This window comes from Apiospora phragmitis (assembly GCF_038363925.1).
Source record: "Apiospora phragmitis strain CBS 135458 chromosome Unknown utg000002l:1.0-5516284.0:1.0-5523493.0, whole genome shotgun sequence".
NCBI classification, from domain to species: domain Eukaryota; kingdom Fungi; phylum Ascomycota; class Sordariomycetes; order Amphisphaeriales; family Apiosporaceae; genus Apiospora; species Apiospora phragmitis.
In genome coordinates this window covers 891498-906417 of record NW_027117400.1, presented here as the reverse complement: position 1 = coordinate 906417, position 14920 = coordinate 891498, and the positions used below count along the sequence as shown (strand labels likewise).

At 53.5% G+C, this 14920-nt stretch overlaps 3 protein-coding genes across 3 annotated transcripts; 2 read left to right on the top strand and 1 right to left on the bottom strand.

The window, feature by feature from the left end:
- Nucleotides 1-4238: 4238 nt before the first annotated feature.
- PG994_001122 (uncharacterized protein) lies at nucleotides 4239-4909 on the top strand (the record flags this gene model as incomplete). The annotated part of the gene is made up of 4 exons (XM_066852531.1): nucleotides 4239-4403; nucleotides 4476-4634; nucleotides 4725-4806; nucleotides 4875-4909. The coding sequence occupies 4 exons, from the start codon at nucleotides 4239-4241 to the stop codon at nucleotides 4907-4909; spliced, it is 441 nt and encodes a 146-aa protein (XP_066720672.1).
- Nucleotides 4910-5175: 266 nt separating this feature from the next.
- On the bottom strand, nucleotides 5176-8363 carry PG994_001121 (DDHD domain-containing protein; the record flags this gene model as incomplete). Its single annotated transcript, XM_066852530.1, has 4 exons — nucleotides 5176-5523; nucleotides 5544-6514; nucleotides 6585-7048; nucleotides 7099-8363. The coding sequence occupies 4 exons, from the start codon at nucleotides 8361-8363 to the stop codon at nucleotides 5176-5178; spliced, it is 3048 nt and encodes a 1015-aa protein (XP_066720671.1).
- Nucleotides 8364-12310: 3947 nt separating this feature from the next.
- Nucleotides 12311-14489, top strand: PG994_001120 (Dual specificity protein phosphatase PPS1; the record flags this gene model as incomplete). The annotated part of the gene is made up of 2 exons (XM_066852529.1): nucleotides 12311-14084; nucleotides 14167-14489. The coding sequence occupies 2 exons, from the start codon at nucleotides 12311-12313 to the stop codon at nucleotides 14487-14489; spliced, it is 2097 nt and encodes a 698-aa protein (XP_066720670.1).
- Between the last annotated feature and the right edge of the window lie 431 nt (nucleotides 14490-14920).

The following is a 14920-nucleotide window of genomic DNA, read 5'->3' as shown; positions in this document are numbered from 1 at the left end:
GTATAAGACTGCCACTCACTCCCGTTACTTTACTAATGCAATGCAATCAATCCGATTCTGCAATACTGCCCCCCCCCCCCAGTAAGCGCCCTCCAAACGAATCGTCGGCCACCCATCAGGGGTTCCCTTATGTACAATGATGCTCTCTCGTTATGAGCCGTATTCTACCTGCTTACCACACATGCTCTCATTGCTGCTGCTGATGAGTTGTCTTCTGTTACACAAGGTGGTAAACTTGCTGACGGTCAGCACCGGAGTGACTCTTCTCATTGGCCGCAGCGTCGGGCTATTCCTCACGTTATTATTGTTGCACACTGAGAGCTGACTGGCCATTGGTTGGTACAAGAGTCCGGCATATAACGGATGGTTACACACATATGCGCGAGAGAGGAGAGAAGGTCTTGCCGGATATCATGATGATGATGAAGGACATACACTCTCACCCAACAACCCATCTGAATCGCATGTTCACACAGTGAAGTAAGGGCCAGTGCTATGTAGTGGTGGACAAACACTGTGAGTGGATGGTCGAACCTCTTGGCACCCGCCCCCCCGTCTTTCTATCACGCACATGTTTACCTCACCCTCGATAGAGAGCTGGCGACCAAGTTCCAAGTGGGATGACGGAACGTAGGGCGATATCATGTAGACCCAAACTAGACAGTTGCGAGGCGTTTGGAAACCCAGACGCCATTGAAGTAAGTTATGGGCCTCCGCTTGTACGGCCGTGGCTCAGTAGGTCAGTATCAGGGCAGGAATGCGCCCTTGATCGTGCACCCTGGTCTTGCGCCCATTGTCGCTACTACTATTCATAGAAATCTAGAGAGGTATGGTAACAGAGCAGCTCCAAACCCCAGCCAATCGCGTCGATCTACCGCCTTTCCTCATGCCATGCCTCCTCGCGTTCCACGCATAAACATCATCATGGCGAGGTCCCAGAAACAGCCTTCGGTAGATACTGCGGCCACTAGGTGCTATATGAGATAGATAGTAGGTTGAACCATAACGCCATATCCATCTGTACTATGCCAAGTCCACCACCAACCACTCGTGCTTCCTTTCTTCCTTCGGCCGAAAATCCGACCCGCGCTTAGAAGCCATGCGGGATGGATGGGGGATACTTGAGCGCGGCGTGGCCCTAGCTGCTGTCGCTTCCTTTCGCGCGCTTGCATACGAACAGTCTACTTAGAAGGTATCGAGTTTGCGAGTTTGTGGGTCTGTCCATGTTCTCTTAAAGTAGAGAACCGAACCCACCACCTCTTGAGCCTTATTGCGGCGCCCGGGGGAGGCAGGCGAGCAGGGGGCAAAGGGGGAGGGGCCAGGGCCAGTAACAGCAGTGCGAGATTGCAGATTATATGTGCCGCAGAACCTTACTTGGCAGGAGGATCCTCTTCTGCATTGTACTTCTTATCCTTATTCCTCCTGTGCCTCGATACCCAGGCAGCAAAGGGGAGCATCTCTGAGGCCCAGCAAGGCAGGTACAGCTCTGTTGGCTCGGTTCGTCTGGACCGCTCCCTCGGGCCCGAATCCGCCTCTTCTTCTCCCATGTCATATGTGATATGTAGGATGACCAAGGTGAAGACGACGATGGCAAGGTAGCTTTTTAGCTTAGCCACTGGGGTCCTTCCGTGCATGTATCTATCTGTATTGAAATCACTGGTGCCAGGGTCAGTCGGGCAGACAGGTAACCTACGCACATACGGTTTCGCCTGCCGGCTTCCGAAAGTACAACCTCTTCGATGTGTTCAATGTGGAATTACGTCAGGCTCATTAGAGTCCCTCCCTCCTTGGAATGAGAAGGATTCATTCGCATCACAGTTCGCAGTTATAGACACGCTAAAAGCTCCAATTATGACCCCGTTTAAGACCAAGCGTCGCTTAGATTCGGGTTCGGGCCCTCAGGAGCAAAGACACTACAGAGGGAGAGGGCCAGAGGAGGGTCTCTTGGAGTAGGTACAACTCTCAAGTCCGAGCAGAGTGCGAGCAATCGAATGTCTCCGTCTAAACTCTCCGGCAATCCAGCAACTCGTTTCGACGTCAGTCACTTCTAGTTGGTTAGTGGCGTGAATGCTCTCCCAGGGGATGGGTGTTCTGTCGAAGTTAACCATGCGGTCGCTCAATCCCACCAAACCAGGGGGCATCGAAGCAGGGGGGCGCTCGCTATCTCTTGATCTCCCGATGAACCGTCGGGATTTGGAGTTTCATAGCATCGTCACTCGTCAATCAAGCAGGCCATAGCGATTGGTTCATTGGCCATCTAAGGTTATTACCTGCCGTGCCTGGGATAGTTATGCGATTCGCGCTCTGAAGGCTGATTAACGCTTGTCTAGAGAAGGTAAACAATCTATCCCCCCTACCATCTACGTAACCGCGGTTGGGCAAGGGGCTGTACACTACTGCCGCCCAAATAAGCAGCCTAATCATAGCTCCCGATCCAGGGGTATACTATTTGTCAGCGACGTTCACATCGACTTGTACAGTATCGACTGATCAGGTGCTTTCGGAAACTTTCTCTTTGACTCTTTGTTTGCTTGAGTCCGAGATAACTAACCCAGCAGCCCTGCCAGCTTACAAATTGATATCAAAACGAAGATCAGTTCTAGTAGCCGATACGTATGCTATCTAGGATTGGCTCCGAGGGAAGGCCTCACTGCTCGTTGCCGATAATGCGTATGTCACTGGGGGGTTGGGGAGGAGCCGAAATATCTGGTGTTACCTAATGATATTTCTCAGTACCTATCTTTAGCTACATCCTATCTATCCACCGCATCAAAGATGTCTTCGCCTCTTCGATGCCCATATGCTGTAGCTTTCGTATGGATCTGGAAAACGACGGCTGGAACCGGTAAGGCTGATGGAAGCGGCGCGGGACATAACGTTAATTGCCTCACCATAAGGAAGGCAGGAAGCAAAAGGAGGCACGTTCGATCAAACACTCCAGAAGGATCGCGCTGCGCCTTCGATGGGTAGCCTCGGGAGCCCGTCTTGGGTGGTAGATGTGTGTCGCAGTGACGCCAGCCGACAGAAATCCCACAGACAGAGACGCGCTTCGTTGGGTACTGTACCCCCTCTCCCAGCCTGGGCTTTGGGAGACTTCCAGTCACTCAGTACCATTGTTCCAGTGTGGGTGGACAGGCTAATACAACGAACGAGCCCACCCAGCCTTGATCCTCCTCTAGTGTACAAGCTATGTTACCTCGTTCCTGAATGAGTACCCCCTTCTCCAAGGCCAGAGCCAGAGCCAAGGTCGCAACAGCCCCTTTTTGGTGGGAGGGTAAATGGGTAGCGAGCCAACCCAGTGGGCGCACCCACACGTGGCAGGGGAGTATTCCGGTGTTTTGACGCTCGCTTCTTCAGCGCTTATTATAGATGCATAATAAGGTACACAGGTTACATTAGGAGTACTCGCCTGCATCGCAGCAGCACTTCCTTCTGACTAAGGAGTCGATCGCTATCTGCACAACACCCGTGTCCCTGTAGGAGGATCTCCCCCAGTGTGATTTCATTCCGGGTTTCACGGCTTGACAATTCGTCCGTCTCAAGAGTCGCGCGCGAGATCCCGCGGAGGCCGCCGCCATGTTGGGGGGTTTATCTCTGCAGCAACAAATCAACCGTAGTGATCAGCGGCTGTCGAAGAAGGTACAGAGACGTCGTGCCATGTACCGATGGATGGATTGAGCCTAACCCGGGATTTGGATTTGGGGGCTCGGTGAGCAACAAACCTAGGTACACAGAAGTACAATAATTGACGGCATTGAAGTCGATGCACAAGGCTTTATGTGCCGTTGTGCGTGGATGTGTACGTGTGCAGCCTGCCCCTGAATTGTGCATAGCGATATACGAGTATACGTGGGACGCGGCAGAAGCACCGCAACCACCATTCCAGCTATGCTCCAATTGACCAAAAGAAGCTTATGTTTCGGGCTAGAAGTGATACCGTGGAACGCCCTCAAGCGAACGTTGTGTTGCTTGTGTTGCCCTAAGAGAGAAGCTATAACCTACTAGATGCAATCCGATTGCGTCACCAGCCTGTCATCCGGCGAAGGCGGAAGCGGGCAAGACAGGTACGGTAGGGCAGGTACGCACCTGATATTTTGGCCATTACTTCGAATAGAACTGATAAAAACGAAGAGAGTCTATGGCCACAGGAGTTAGTTCTGCAGTAATCAAAGTGGTCATATTGGACCAATATACCGGTAATTTCAACCACGAGTCGTTTCTAAACCAAGAAAAGCACAATGGCAGAAAAGGCCCAGCAGCAAGTCAACCAGTCCATCGAGAACGTCCGAAAGGGACCTCGAAGCCCTCCGAAACGCCGGTGCCCTCCGGCCAGAGCAATACGCATCCATCACAGCGCAGCTCCCGGTTCGTTCTTCAGGGCCCCCGCCCCGCCCCTACTACTGGTCTTCCTTCCCTCCAGACCCCTCTCCCTGACTCTAGGAATCCGACTGCTGACGATCAACACATAAACAAAGAAACAGGCGCCTGGAGGCTACCCGAGCAACTACGTCGATGTCCGGCACGGCGGCGGCGGCGGGAACGCACCGCCCCCAAACGTCAGCCCTGATTTCCCGCAGGCTATCGCCCAGCAGGCCCAGGATCCGAACCACCCGGCCAATCCGAAGCATAGCAAGGTTCGTTCGTTTTTATCTCCAAGAAGAAAACCATTACCATTACTACTGGATACGGCTTTACTAACTACTTACCCACTTCCTGTTTACTAGCATGCTGAGTGGGCCAAGTCGCTGGCCGAGAAGTTTGGCAACGCCATGGTCTTTGGCGGAGGTGCCACGCTGGGATCCGATGGTATGTATTTCATGTCACTTGGTATATGACAGCTTCCTGTCTGTCAGGGCTGACCTTTCATCTCGCAGTGGTGAACAGCGCTTTCAACGCGTTGAAGAAATAAACGACAGACACATGCAGGCAGTGGCCGCCTGACTGACCTATCTACGGCATGCAAGTCACACAGAAGACAGGGGAATGGCGAGGTATCAAGAGTTAAGAGCCAAGGAACAAGGACCCAAAAGGAGGGAAGGAAATGGACGAAAAAACATCTGGGTATTCGCTATGTGTCTAACCATTAAGTCAAATGTAAACCAATCAAATCAACTCCGATCACCAAACATGCAGTCTTTACTCTATAAACGTCTTCTTCTTTTTTCTTCTCTTGTCTCAGGACATATCCGGCAACGCGCGCCTCTTCGCCTTCATGGCCCGCATGGCCGGCAGCGTGTTGGCCTTGCCCGGCTTCCGCCCAATCTCCATGCAGAACATGCGGATGAAGTCGTGGTTGGCCCAATAGCTCGAGTGCGCGCTCAGCATGTTTAGGTACTGCAGCTCGAGCGGCCCGCCGCCCGAGCGCAGAAAGTAGTCGATCTGCCCGTTGTCGTTGAGCAGGAACGCCTTCTTCTCCGCCACCTCCTCGCGCGTGAAGTCGTGCACCTCAGCTCGAGCTGCGACGGCAGCCGCAGCGCCGGCGGCGGCTTGGCCAGCGCCGGGTTGTTGGCCAGCGCCGCCTGGCTCGGCCCCGCGCCCGGCACGAAGCTCCGCACCGCGTTGCCCACCGACTGGAACAGCGTCGTCGTCGCGCTCGGCACGTAGGCCGTCTTCAGGCTGGCCGCGTACTTCGGGTCGATGGTCCCGTTGAGGAAATACGCCACCGGGTCTTCCCGGGCCAGGATGTTGTAGACGTTGTCGACGGCGAGGCATCCAAACTGCCCGGCTTCACCGACCACGGCACTGGATCCCGTGTCGGCCGGATCCGCCCCTGGCTTACGGCGTCCCCTTCGTGGGATCAGGGCGCCCCGCTCGAGCAGAAGGAAGAACGCCGAGGGGCTGCCCACGAGGAAGAGGTTTTTCGTATCGAACTCGAAGTGCTGCAGTGACATTTCCTTGCCCGGATCCAATGACGGCGTGACAGTGGGCTGCCAGGATAGAATCTCCAAAGCCATGGCGCTCCCCAGACTGTGTCCAATTATGTGCACACGGCCCTTCTCAGAGAAGCCGGGATTGTTTCGACACCATAACCTGTAGACCCGGTTGGCTTCGCCGACCAGGGCCGCAATCATCTTCGGCTTGTGATGTGACATGTAGAAAGGGATGTCGAACATGATATCGGATATCATGGATCGGACTGCTGGTATCGTGGGGGGCTCGATATCTTTCAGGCCAAAGCCCTCGGGCATGTAGTCCGCTTTGTCATCCACCTTCATAGGACCACCTTCTTCAAAAGAGAGCTTCTGGCGCCAGTTGACGGGCAGCACCATGATGCCATTTTGTCCCTCTCGCAGAACTGCCCGTACTGCGTCGCTCCCGAGTTCCAGGTTGACCGCTCTTCGAAAGGCATTAATGGCGTGAGTGAAGTGATAGCTCTCGACCTTCTCTGCTAGCTTCTGGCCGATGCCGTGTGCAACGAGCACAAGATCTGTCACCTGTCCGCGTTCCTTCTCGGTCTTACAACCTGGGCAAACACCTGGGCCGGTGCTTTCCTGGAAGGGCACTAGCAGCAGAGCTGGGATTGGTTGCGTGGGGTTGGCTTCTTTTCTTTTCATGAAGCCTAGCCCAGGCTGTGGCATCGAAACCTCGCACGACTGGAATACCAACAGTGATGCCTTTAGCGATCTTGGCTACTGGTCTGCGGCCGTAATATGCCGAAGGTTTCAGGCTGGGCTTGAGTAGAAAGGCATAGTCCTTGTCTTTGTAGATGACATGGTATTGGTCGTATTTGCGATGAGACTGGTTCTGGATGTAGTTGTCTTCGTTTGAAGAAGGCAGAAGGTTTCCCTCAGCGGCCGCTTCGCCCCGAAAACAGCGCGCAGCACAGAACGGGTTGCTTGGGATGACTGGTTCTGGGGGCACCTTTGATTTTGCGGCTTCGTCCATTTCCTTTGGCCACAAACGATGAGAAACTTTCTCTTCTCCGTCAGGGCCGACCTCGACTGCGCACCGCAGCTCGTCACGCCATGTTTCCGTATGTGGCTTCAGCTCTCTATAACCAGCTTCCAGCTGATTGGCCACCGCTATGTCAATAGGCATCATGGTATCTCTTCCAAATTGTTAGTGATCAAGAAAATCATAATATAGGTAGGGACGTACTTGTAGAACCATGTAGCCCGTTGCCCCGCTGCTATATCATTAATAGGCGACCAATATATCGGCTTCATCTGCAAGGCTGGCAGTGTCACTTCATGGAGTCTCGACACACCAACAGGCACCGCGACGGCTGCCTTTGCCCTGGGTTTTCTACCACGTTCAGGCATGGTCGATGGCATCTCGGCAGCCGACTGCTCAGGTGACATTGGCCGTTCCCTGCTTGGTTTCTCCTCGACCATCATCCTGCTCTCAATCAAGGATGAGGGGCCTCGAGGAAGGGAGTTAGACGGAGAGTAGTGAACAGTCTCTGGAGTCCCGACTCGAACGAATGGCGTGCCCGTGATTCCGTCATCCGCTCGGACAGAGATGGGACTACTTGGATGGGCCTCCTTCGGCGAGCCACGAGCTGTCAGGGATGACGGAGAACGCGCCCGTGACCCGCGGCGGCTCTGAGACTCAGAATCAGGTTTCCTTCCCACGGTCCTAGGGCCGACGTCATTCGGGTTCTCTGCTAGGGAGGTGTTTTCTTTGGAATTCGTGAAAAAGGCAGCCTTGGCAAGAGACTCCGATTCGGGGCGGCTCGTTGACGCGTGTCGGCGTGTGACAGAAGCGGTTGCATCTGTCCGCAACGTCTTCATATAAACCATGACCTCACGGGCCAGTCTATCCCTATCCAACGCGAGTTGACGCTTTCTTGCCACAGAACAGAACGAGGTGCGAAGCTGAACGCCGACGTCAGACAGGAGCTCTTGGCAGCATAGAGGCAGCTCTGTCTCGGTATCCGACATGGAATCGAGGTCCGGTAGCGTAAGCTCATGACCTGGGCCTTCACGGGCATGTTTCTCCTTGTGTTTAAAGGCCAAATCGTATATGATCTCCTCAAGCCTCTCAGTGTTCGCCTTGGCCAAGGACGGGCTCGGGCTGCGGTTGCGACGCGCTTGGTCGTGATTTCGGCAATACTCGTCCGAGGCCAGGCCCAGCCAGGCCTTCTCCAAAGCATTATTGTCGCCGCGGGAAAAGGGACGGAGGACGAGTCCCTTGGCGGATCTCGCATCTGCCGCGCCGGCTATGGTGGAAGTGGAGAGGGGGTCGTCGATGGGGATCGCGGAGGTATAGAAGAACTGGGCGTTCACCGGTGGGATGCCATTGTCGTCATCTCCGTCGTCGGGTTGAGTGAAAGGGCGGGCTACTGGAGCCAAGCGGCACTTTGGCCCATAGTTGTGCTGTGCATCAGCATCCAAGTGCTGATGGCCAGCTGCTTGGGGCATCTTGATCTCGTCACTATTGTTTTTAGCTGGACAGGCAATGTTACACAAGAAAAGGGTGTCTTGTCTTGCACTTGGAGGGTGATCCCGTTGCGGCAATGGTTGGTGCGTAGAGGCCGAAATTCCGCGATCCAAACACTAACAAGCACCGAGATGGCTTGGTCAAAAAGCCACCGAGTTCTCTGAACCTTTCTCCCCCCTTCACGTCATTTACCGATTGTATGGTGATTCTTGGACAATGAATGTCTGCCTGGAGTCCGAGTCACTTGGGTGCGTCTAAGAAAAGAAGGCCACGCATGCCCCCCAGCAAACATCGGATGGCATTATTCTTCGTCTCGGGGCACGTCTAGAAGGAAGCCAATCCTAAAATGGGGAGAGTTGGGTAACCTGACCTAGGCTTCCCGGTCTTACCAGAGAGGGAGGCAAAGCAAAAGAAGGTCAGCTGGGGAAACGTGCGCATAAGTTTGGCATCAGCTGGAGTTCTTTTTTGGATTCCCCAAACTCCACCCTTAATCGCAGGCAGCTAAAAGCAGAAGCATATGCTGCTCCTCTGCTGCTTCGCTGCGCTGCTTTGTTGTTCGTGACAAGGGTCGGGTCAGACTGATGCACGAGAGGATCCGACATTGTGAAATCCCATAACGCGCTGATGACGTGGTGTTTGTGGCTTGCGCCGTGGCTGGCCGCCCACTACTCTTCTTGATACATTCCATATGGCTGGAGGGAAGATGATATGCAAATGCAATATTTGACACGACAACACGAGAGAGTAGATCAGCATGCCAAGTCTCAGAGGATCTATAATACATACTTAGGTATGTATATTAAATATCCCCTGTTTGCGGAAGAAACGTCCAGGGAAGAAAACAGCAATCTGCAGCATCACTACATACACAAAAGAAACGAATCATGGCTAGCTGGCTAGCCCCAACACCATGCCCTGTGGTGCTTACCCAAGTCCCCTGGTAAAAGCCACATGTGAGACATGGGGATCTTTGTAGTTGCATTGGGCATATGCCAGGGACCATAAAAAGAAGATAGTGAGATTTTTGTATGCAGAAAATGGGGATGATGTTTCTCAAGTCCGTAACATAGCGCAGTCCCCTGTGCCTCATTCAAAGGCACGCACAGGCGTGTTTGATCCGATAGCTGTCGGATCGGCAAGCGCATTGCACAGGGCTTCGGCCCACAGACAGGGAGGGCTGCGGAAGTTCATCTCTAGCGCCCTGACAGTAAGTGGGATGGGTATAGTTTATCGGGCATTTCCCTTATCCCAACGTAGAGGCTTCTTCAGAAGCCACGGCTATATCACGAGATTACGACAATGAAGTTGGATCAACAGCGAATCGGGCTCTGAGATAACAGACTAAGACTGTCCCTGCTAAGCTGATAGATACCCCTCCAACCTGCCTTGCCCTGCTATTGCTATCGATGTCCCTGGCCTTATGTAGCTTTCTCGGAACCTCGGGGGAGTCAAACTGACTAGGTTAGTTCCAAACTCTATTCAGCTTCAACGCTTACCTGCCCTATGCGAAACATGTTCGAGCTTCTCCAAGTGATTCAACATTGATTGTCTTGAGGAATTATGCCAGCACCCCAGATCCTATATTCCTGCCCATTACATCCTGGCGCAGCCTCACCCCGAATATCAGCCTATGCTGTTGCTTCGTACATCGTCATCCATAGGATAAGAGGATCTTCTTGCTTGGTAGGTAGTGCGCGGGCAGAGCTTGCGAGGAGTGGCCGCGAATAGTATGGGATACATACATAGGACTATCAAGCCTATGTGGGTATTGGTTGATGGAACAGAGGACACACATGGGTCTGGCGCTAATGCACCAGACAAAGCACTGGCAACGAACGGCGGCAGTGTTTCGTGCGGGCGTACCACATGGTGGGTGGTGGGCATGCAAGCATGAAGGCGGCTTTCTGGTCAAGGCTGGGGATCGCCTCTCATTGGCGGCGATCAGCGATGTGTTCTAGTCTTTCCCTCGTTCCCAACTAACCCCCAAGCTTAGCTCGCCTGCTGTTGGCACGGCTTCCCTCCCACCCTGCCACACATTGACTGCCCTTCCTGCAAGCCTGGGAATCTAAGCCTATCAAATATCCCACCTCCGTCGCCATTGGCTTTGCGATGCAATGCGATATGCGATGCGGTGCCGCCCTGTCACAGTTCGGAAATAGCAATCCGTCCATACTCAAGTAAGTACGGCCGCCAGTCGATTAGTTCACGTCGCTCTCAGCCACGACTTGGGACGGCATGCTTGCTTTGACCTTCGCCAAAAAGACTCCGTGCCCCCCCCTGTAGCTTCAGCCCACGGCCTGCCTGGCTTTGACGCCAACTCGTCTGGGTGGTGAACTAGTACTGCCTATCGAGCTATCTGTCTATCTTCCATGATAGTGCCTGGGGGCGCCAAAAGACGGTTGGCTGTTTCCATTCCACCAGCGCTTATCAAATCTCGATCGGTACGGATATACCAAATTCGAACGCGGAGGTCAGGTCAATGACGGAAGAGCATGCCATTCATTCATTGCCTCCTAGCTGCCAACCCTTGCTGCAACGGAAACATTAGACGGGTGCTGGCAGTATGCTAGCAGTAGCAAACAGTATTTGCATAGTAGGCAGCGTCTGGCGCCTATCTGCTTACTGCACCCCGGCATCGTCGTTACAAGTACCCGTTCAGAAGTATTAACCCCCCCTCCACTGTTTCCAAAAAGTCAAATAGTTAGACGGTGTATCTAAGCCTATCAAAGTAATTTTCGGCTTGGAATATACTATAAGAAGCTAGATTCTCGTCTGACTATTTGACTTTTCGGGAAACAGTGGAGGGGGGTTAATACTTCTGAACGGTAACCGTAGAAGAGGCCGCGGCCAGATAGATAATGTTGTCTTGAAACAACTGCAGATCACAGCTCTGGCCCTACTTGAGTGGACGGATTAGATCACGCTACATGGGGTACATACGTGGATGGAGGTATGTAGGTATCAACTGAACCCAATTGCATTGATCGATCGAAAGAACGTTGCAGCGGCAAGCACACTGGGCACACCATCTTCTCTCTCGATTGACCCTCTGCTCGCCTACCTGCTACCCGATGGGGTATATTGCGTGCCACCCGACTCCTTGCTCAGACCCCAAATACTTGAGCTGTCGTGAACGACAGAACGTTGTGAAGGGTCTCCAAACTCCAATCGACCCGTGCCTGCACTGGATTGTTCGCCTGTAACCTTGACCCGTGTCGTGCTTTAGCCAAGGTTCATTTGCCGTGTCTCGCTGCAGGGATGCTGAACTGAAGATAAGGCTGCCTACCGGGAGTGAAACAAAGACGTTCTTAGGCAGTCTTAGGTACATCGACTACCCAACTGATATACCCTCCATCTCCATCTTCCCTGCATGTTTCCTCTTTTACCTAACCCTCCCTCTCTTCAACTGACTGTTGTTGTATATTCTTCTTCTTCTTCTTCTCTCCTCCTCCTCCTCCTCTTCCCCTCTCTCTTCCTTCCGGTCCAAAACTATCAGAATCGAACCGAGGACGTATTCTTTCTAATTGCCTACCTAGTTCGTTGCAATTGCTACACTGCCTTGGACGATTATCGAATGTTGCTAAGAGCTTCGGTTCGTATGACTGTAATCAGCTCCTGTCTTGGATCGACCCCGCTATCTAGGCCTGACCCCAATTGGCTCAGCCCGGCCGATCTCGTGAAGGAAGAGGCGAGCGGTTAATTAAGTTGGGCAATCCCGCTCCCCAGAATCGCATGTTTACGTCTTTGCCTATACCATCTGACTCTGCCGGTTTCTGAAAGAGATTCCGACGGACTTTTTGGAATTGAGAGAGAGTAAAAAAAAAAAGCCAGTCCACACAGGAAGAAAGAGAGTTGCTTCTTTTCCCGCTTCAACGCCCCCCCAGTTCCGGCGCCGCAACTCCAAACCCCATATATGCTACAGAGCAGCATGGCGACCATTGCTCTCCCCAGACCCATAGCGCCCCACCGGTCGTCATCGGGCATCGTCACATTGCAGTCGCCCATAACCATCGACACGATTAACACGCAACAACAACAACAGAGCGTCGCGACCCCGGTTCCTAACAAGCACCTTCCCGTGTGTCCAACTGGTCCAGCGCCAGTGCAAGAGCCCAATACTCCTCCACCCTCGCCCGCCCGCGAGGAAGAGTGTCGACAGCTCTCCCTGCTCTATCCACCCGACAAGTATACCCACATCGAGTCGGGCCCTCTCTCCGTATACAAGATCAATGCCGCCGATGTCGCCGCCTCCTTGGATTATATCTCCCGACAGCCCCTGCCGGACCCGTCTCTAGTCTTTCCGTGGCTGCACGGGCTACATCCTTGCAACCACATCCAGCAGGCCTTCTTCATAGGGCGCAAGAGGGCGCTCAGAAGAACGCCTTGCTGCTTGAGGGGACTTACTATTGTGAAGGCCGATGGCGACCTCAGTGTCTCACGCCTCAAGGGAGCCATTGCGCCATCAGAGTTACTACAGCCAGGCGTGGAAGGCGAATTTCTAGACGCTGATCCCAAGGATGGCTTCTCCGTCAGGAACTTTCAGATTCAGCCCGCCAAGGCGGCAATGACATCTGACATTGTGGTATATGGCGAAGACTCGGCTGTGGTGAGAAAGGTGGGCTGGGAACTGGCCTCGGCGCAGGCGAAATGGCGCAAGAAGCACTTGGATCAAGGCCATGACCTTCCCGTATACAACACCTTCATCTGCACGGCGTCCTTCAGAACCTTCGAGCTGAAACACAGCGAGGTCGTATCGATAGACTCAGAAGGGCATTTGACTGGCAAGGTCGTAGATTTCTTCCATCAGGAAAGGTCCGAGATGTATGCAATGACCAAGGCATCGGAGATATCCCACAACGTGTGGCTGGGCCCCACGCCAGAGCCTGCCAGCGAAGAGGAACAGCAGTTCGACATTTTGATAGAGTGTAGTGACTTGGGGCGCTTGAACCCAGGCGCCTTAAGAGCCATAGCCGAAGGGCCTGACGACGACGTCAAACACCCCTATCTGGACTTCCCCTCATCTGGGAGTATCCTGCCGCCCACATGGTCCCATGCCGAAGCAGACGGCATTCTGGAGACATGCAAGTGGATCTGGCATCTTTCCCATGGAACCCTGCCCCCCAAATGTGACTACGACGGAGACGTGGACATGGATGGAAGCTCAGGAACCCGGACAATTTTACCGCGGAAGGTCCTCTTGCACTGTGCTGACGGGTATACCGAGTCTTCCTTGCTGGGCATTGCCTACTTCAGCTACAGCACAGGCCGTGCCGTGCCTGACGCATGGCTCAACCTGCATACCACGATGAAACGCAACTTCTTTGCTTATCCCACCGACGTGGCCCTTCTTGCTTCGATTGCGCCGCGACTCTTGCGCGAGTCGCCGCTCTGCCAGGACAAGAGCCTCTCGGAAATCACCACCCTGATCCAGGACGAGCCCAAGTGGATGGCAAGCCTGGACGGTTCCTTCCCGAGTCGCGTGCTTGATTACATGTATCTGGGCAACCTCGGGCATGCCAACAACCCAGACCTGCTGAAGGCCATGGGCATTGGCCAGATCCTCAGCGTAGGAGAAACGGCGATGTGGAGGGATGGCGAGCTGGAAGAATGGGGACCTGAGAATGTTATGATTGTTCAAGGAGTCCAAGACAACGGCATTGATCCGTTGACAGATGAATTCGAGAGTTGCTTAGAGTTTATTGGTAAGTTCCCACTCTGCTTTCTTTTCTTTCCTCCTTCCTTCCTCTTTTTTTGCTTTCCGCGGCTGATCATATGACATGTCAGAACGCGGGCGACGCAATGGCACAGCCACGCTAGTCCACTGCCGTGTCGGCGTGAGCCGAAGCGCGACGATCTGTATTGTTGAGGTCATGCGGGAACTGGACATGTCACTCCCACGAGCGTACTGCTTCGTCCGCGCACGAAGATTGAACGTGATCATTCAACCCCACCTCCGGTTTGCCTATGAGTTGCTCAAGTGGGAAGAGCTGATGCACACAAGGCGAGTTGTGGAGAAGGGGGATGAAGACTTTGGAGTCAAAAGGGAGCTGGAGTGGGCCGACATCGCCCGTGAGATTGCTCTCATGGACCGCCCATACGCTAGATGATCTAGTCAAGGGGGCCGGGAGTGTGGTTGGAGTTGTGAGGACTGGGCTGTAATATCCCGAGTCAGAACAACTCGATGATCATGCAACTGAGTTGCACAAAACGAGCATTTGCCGTGCCGATTCTTCTACCTATTTCTTCGTCTGATCCGCGATGGATCATGGGAGTCGCTTGAAGAAAGTCCTCTCCGATCCAGGACGCGCTATGACGCTGGACAACTGGTGCTTGAGGGAGGCACGCGACACAGATCATGAAGCAAGGGCCAGAAACGGCCACTCGCCACTACACATTCTACGTTCGCTTGGTATGAGAACATATACACCTGTTGGATTTTGCGATGTACAAAGGGAATATCTAACGAATATGGTCTTTTTCTTGGAGGGACCCCTGATATCCAAAGGGAGTACATACCGCTTCAAGGAACATACATGAT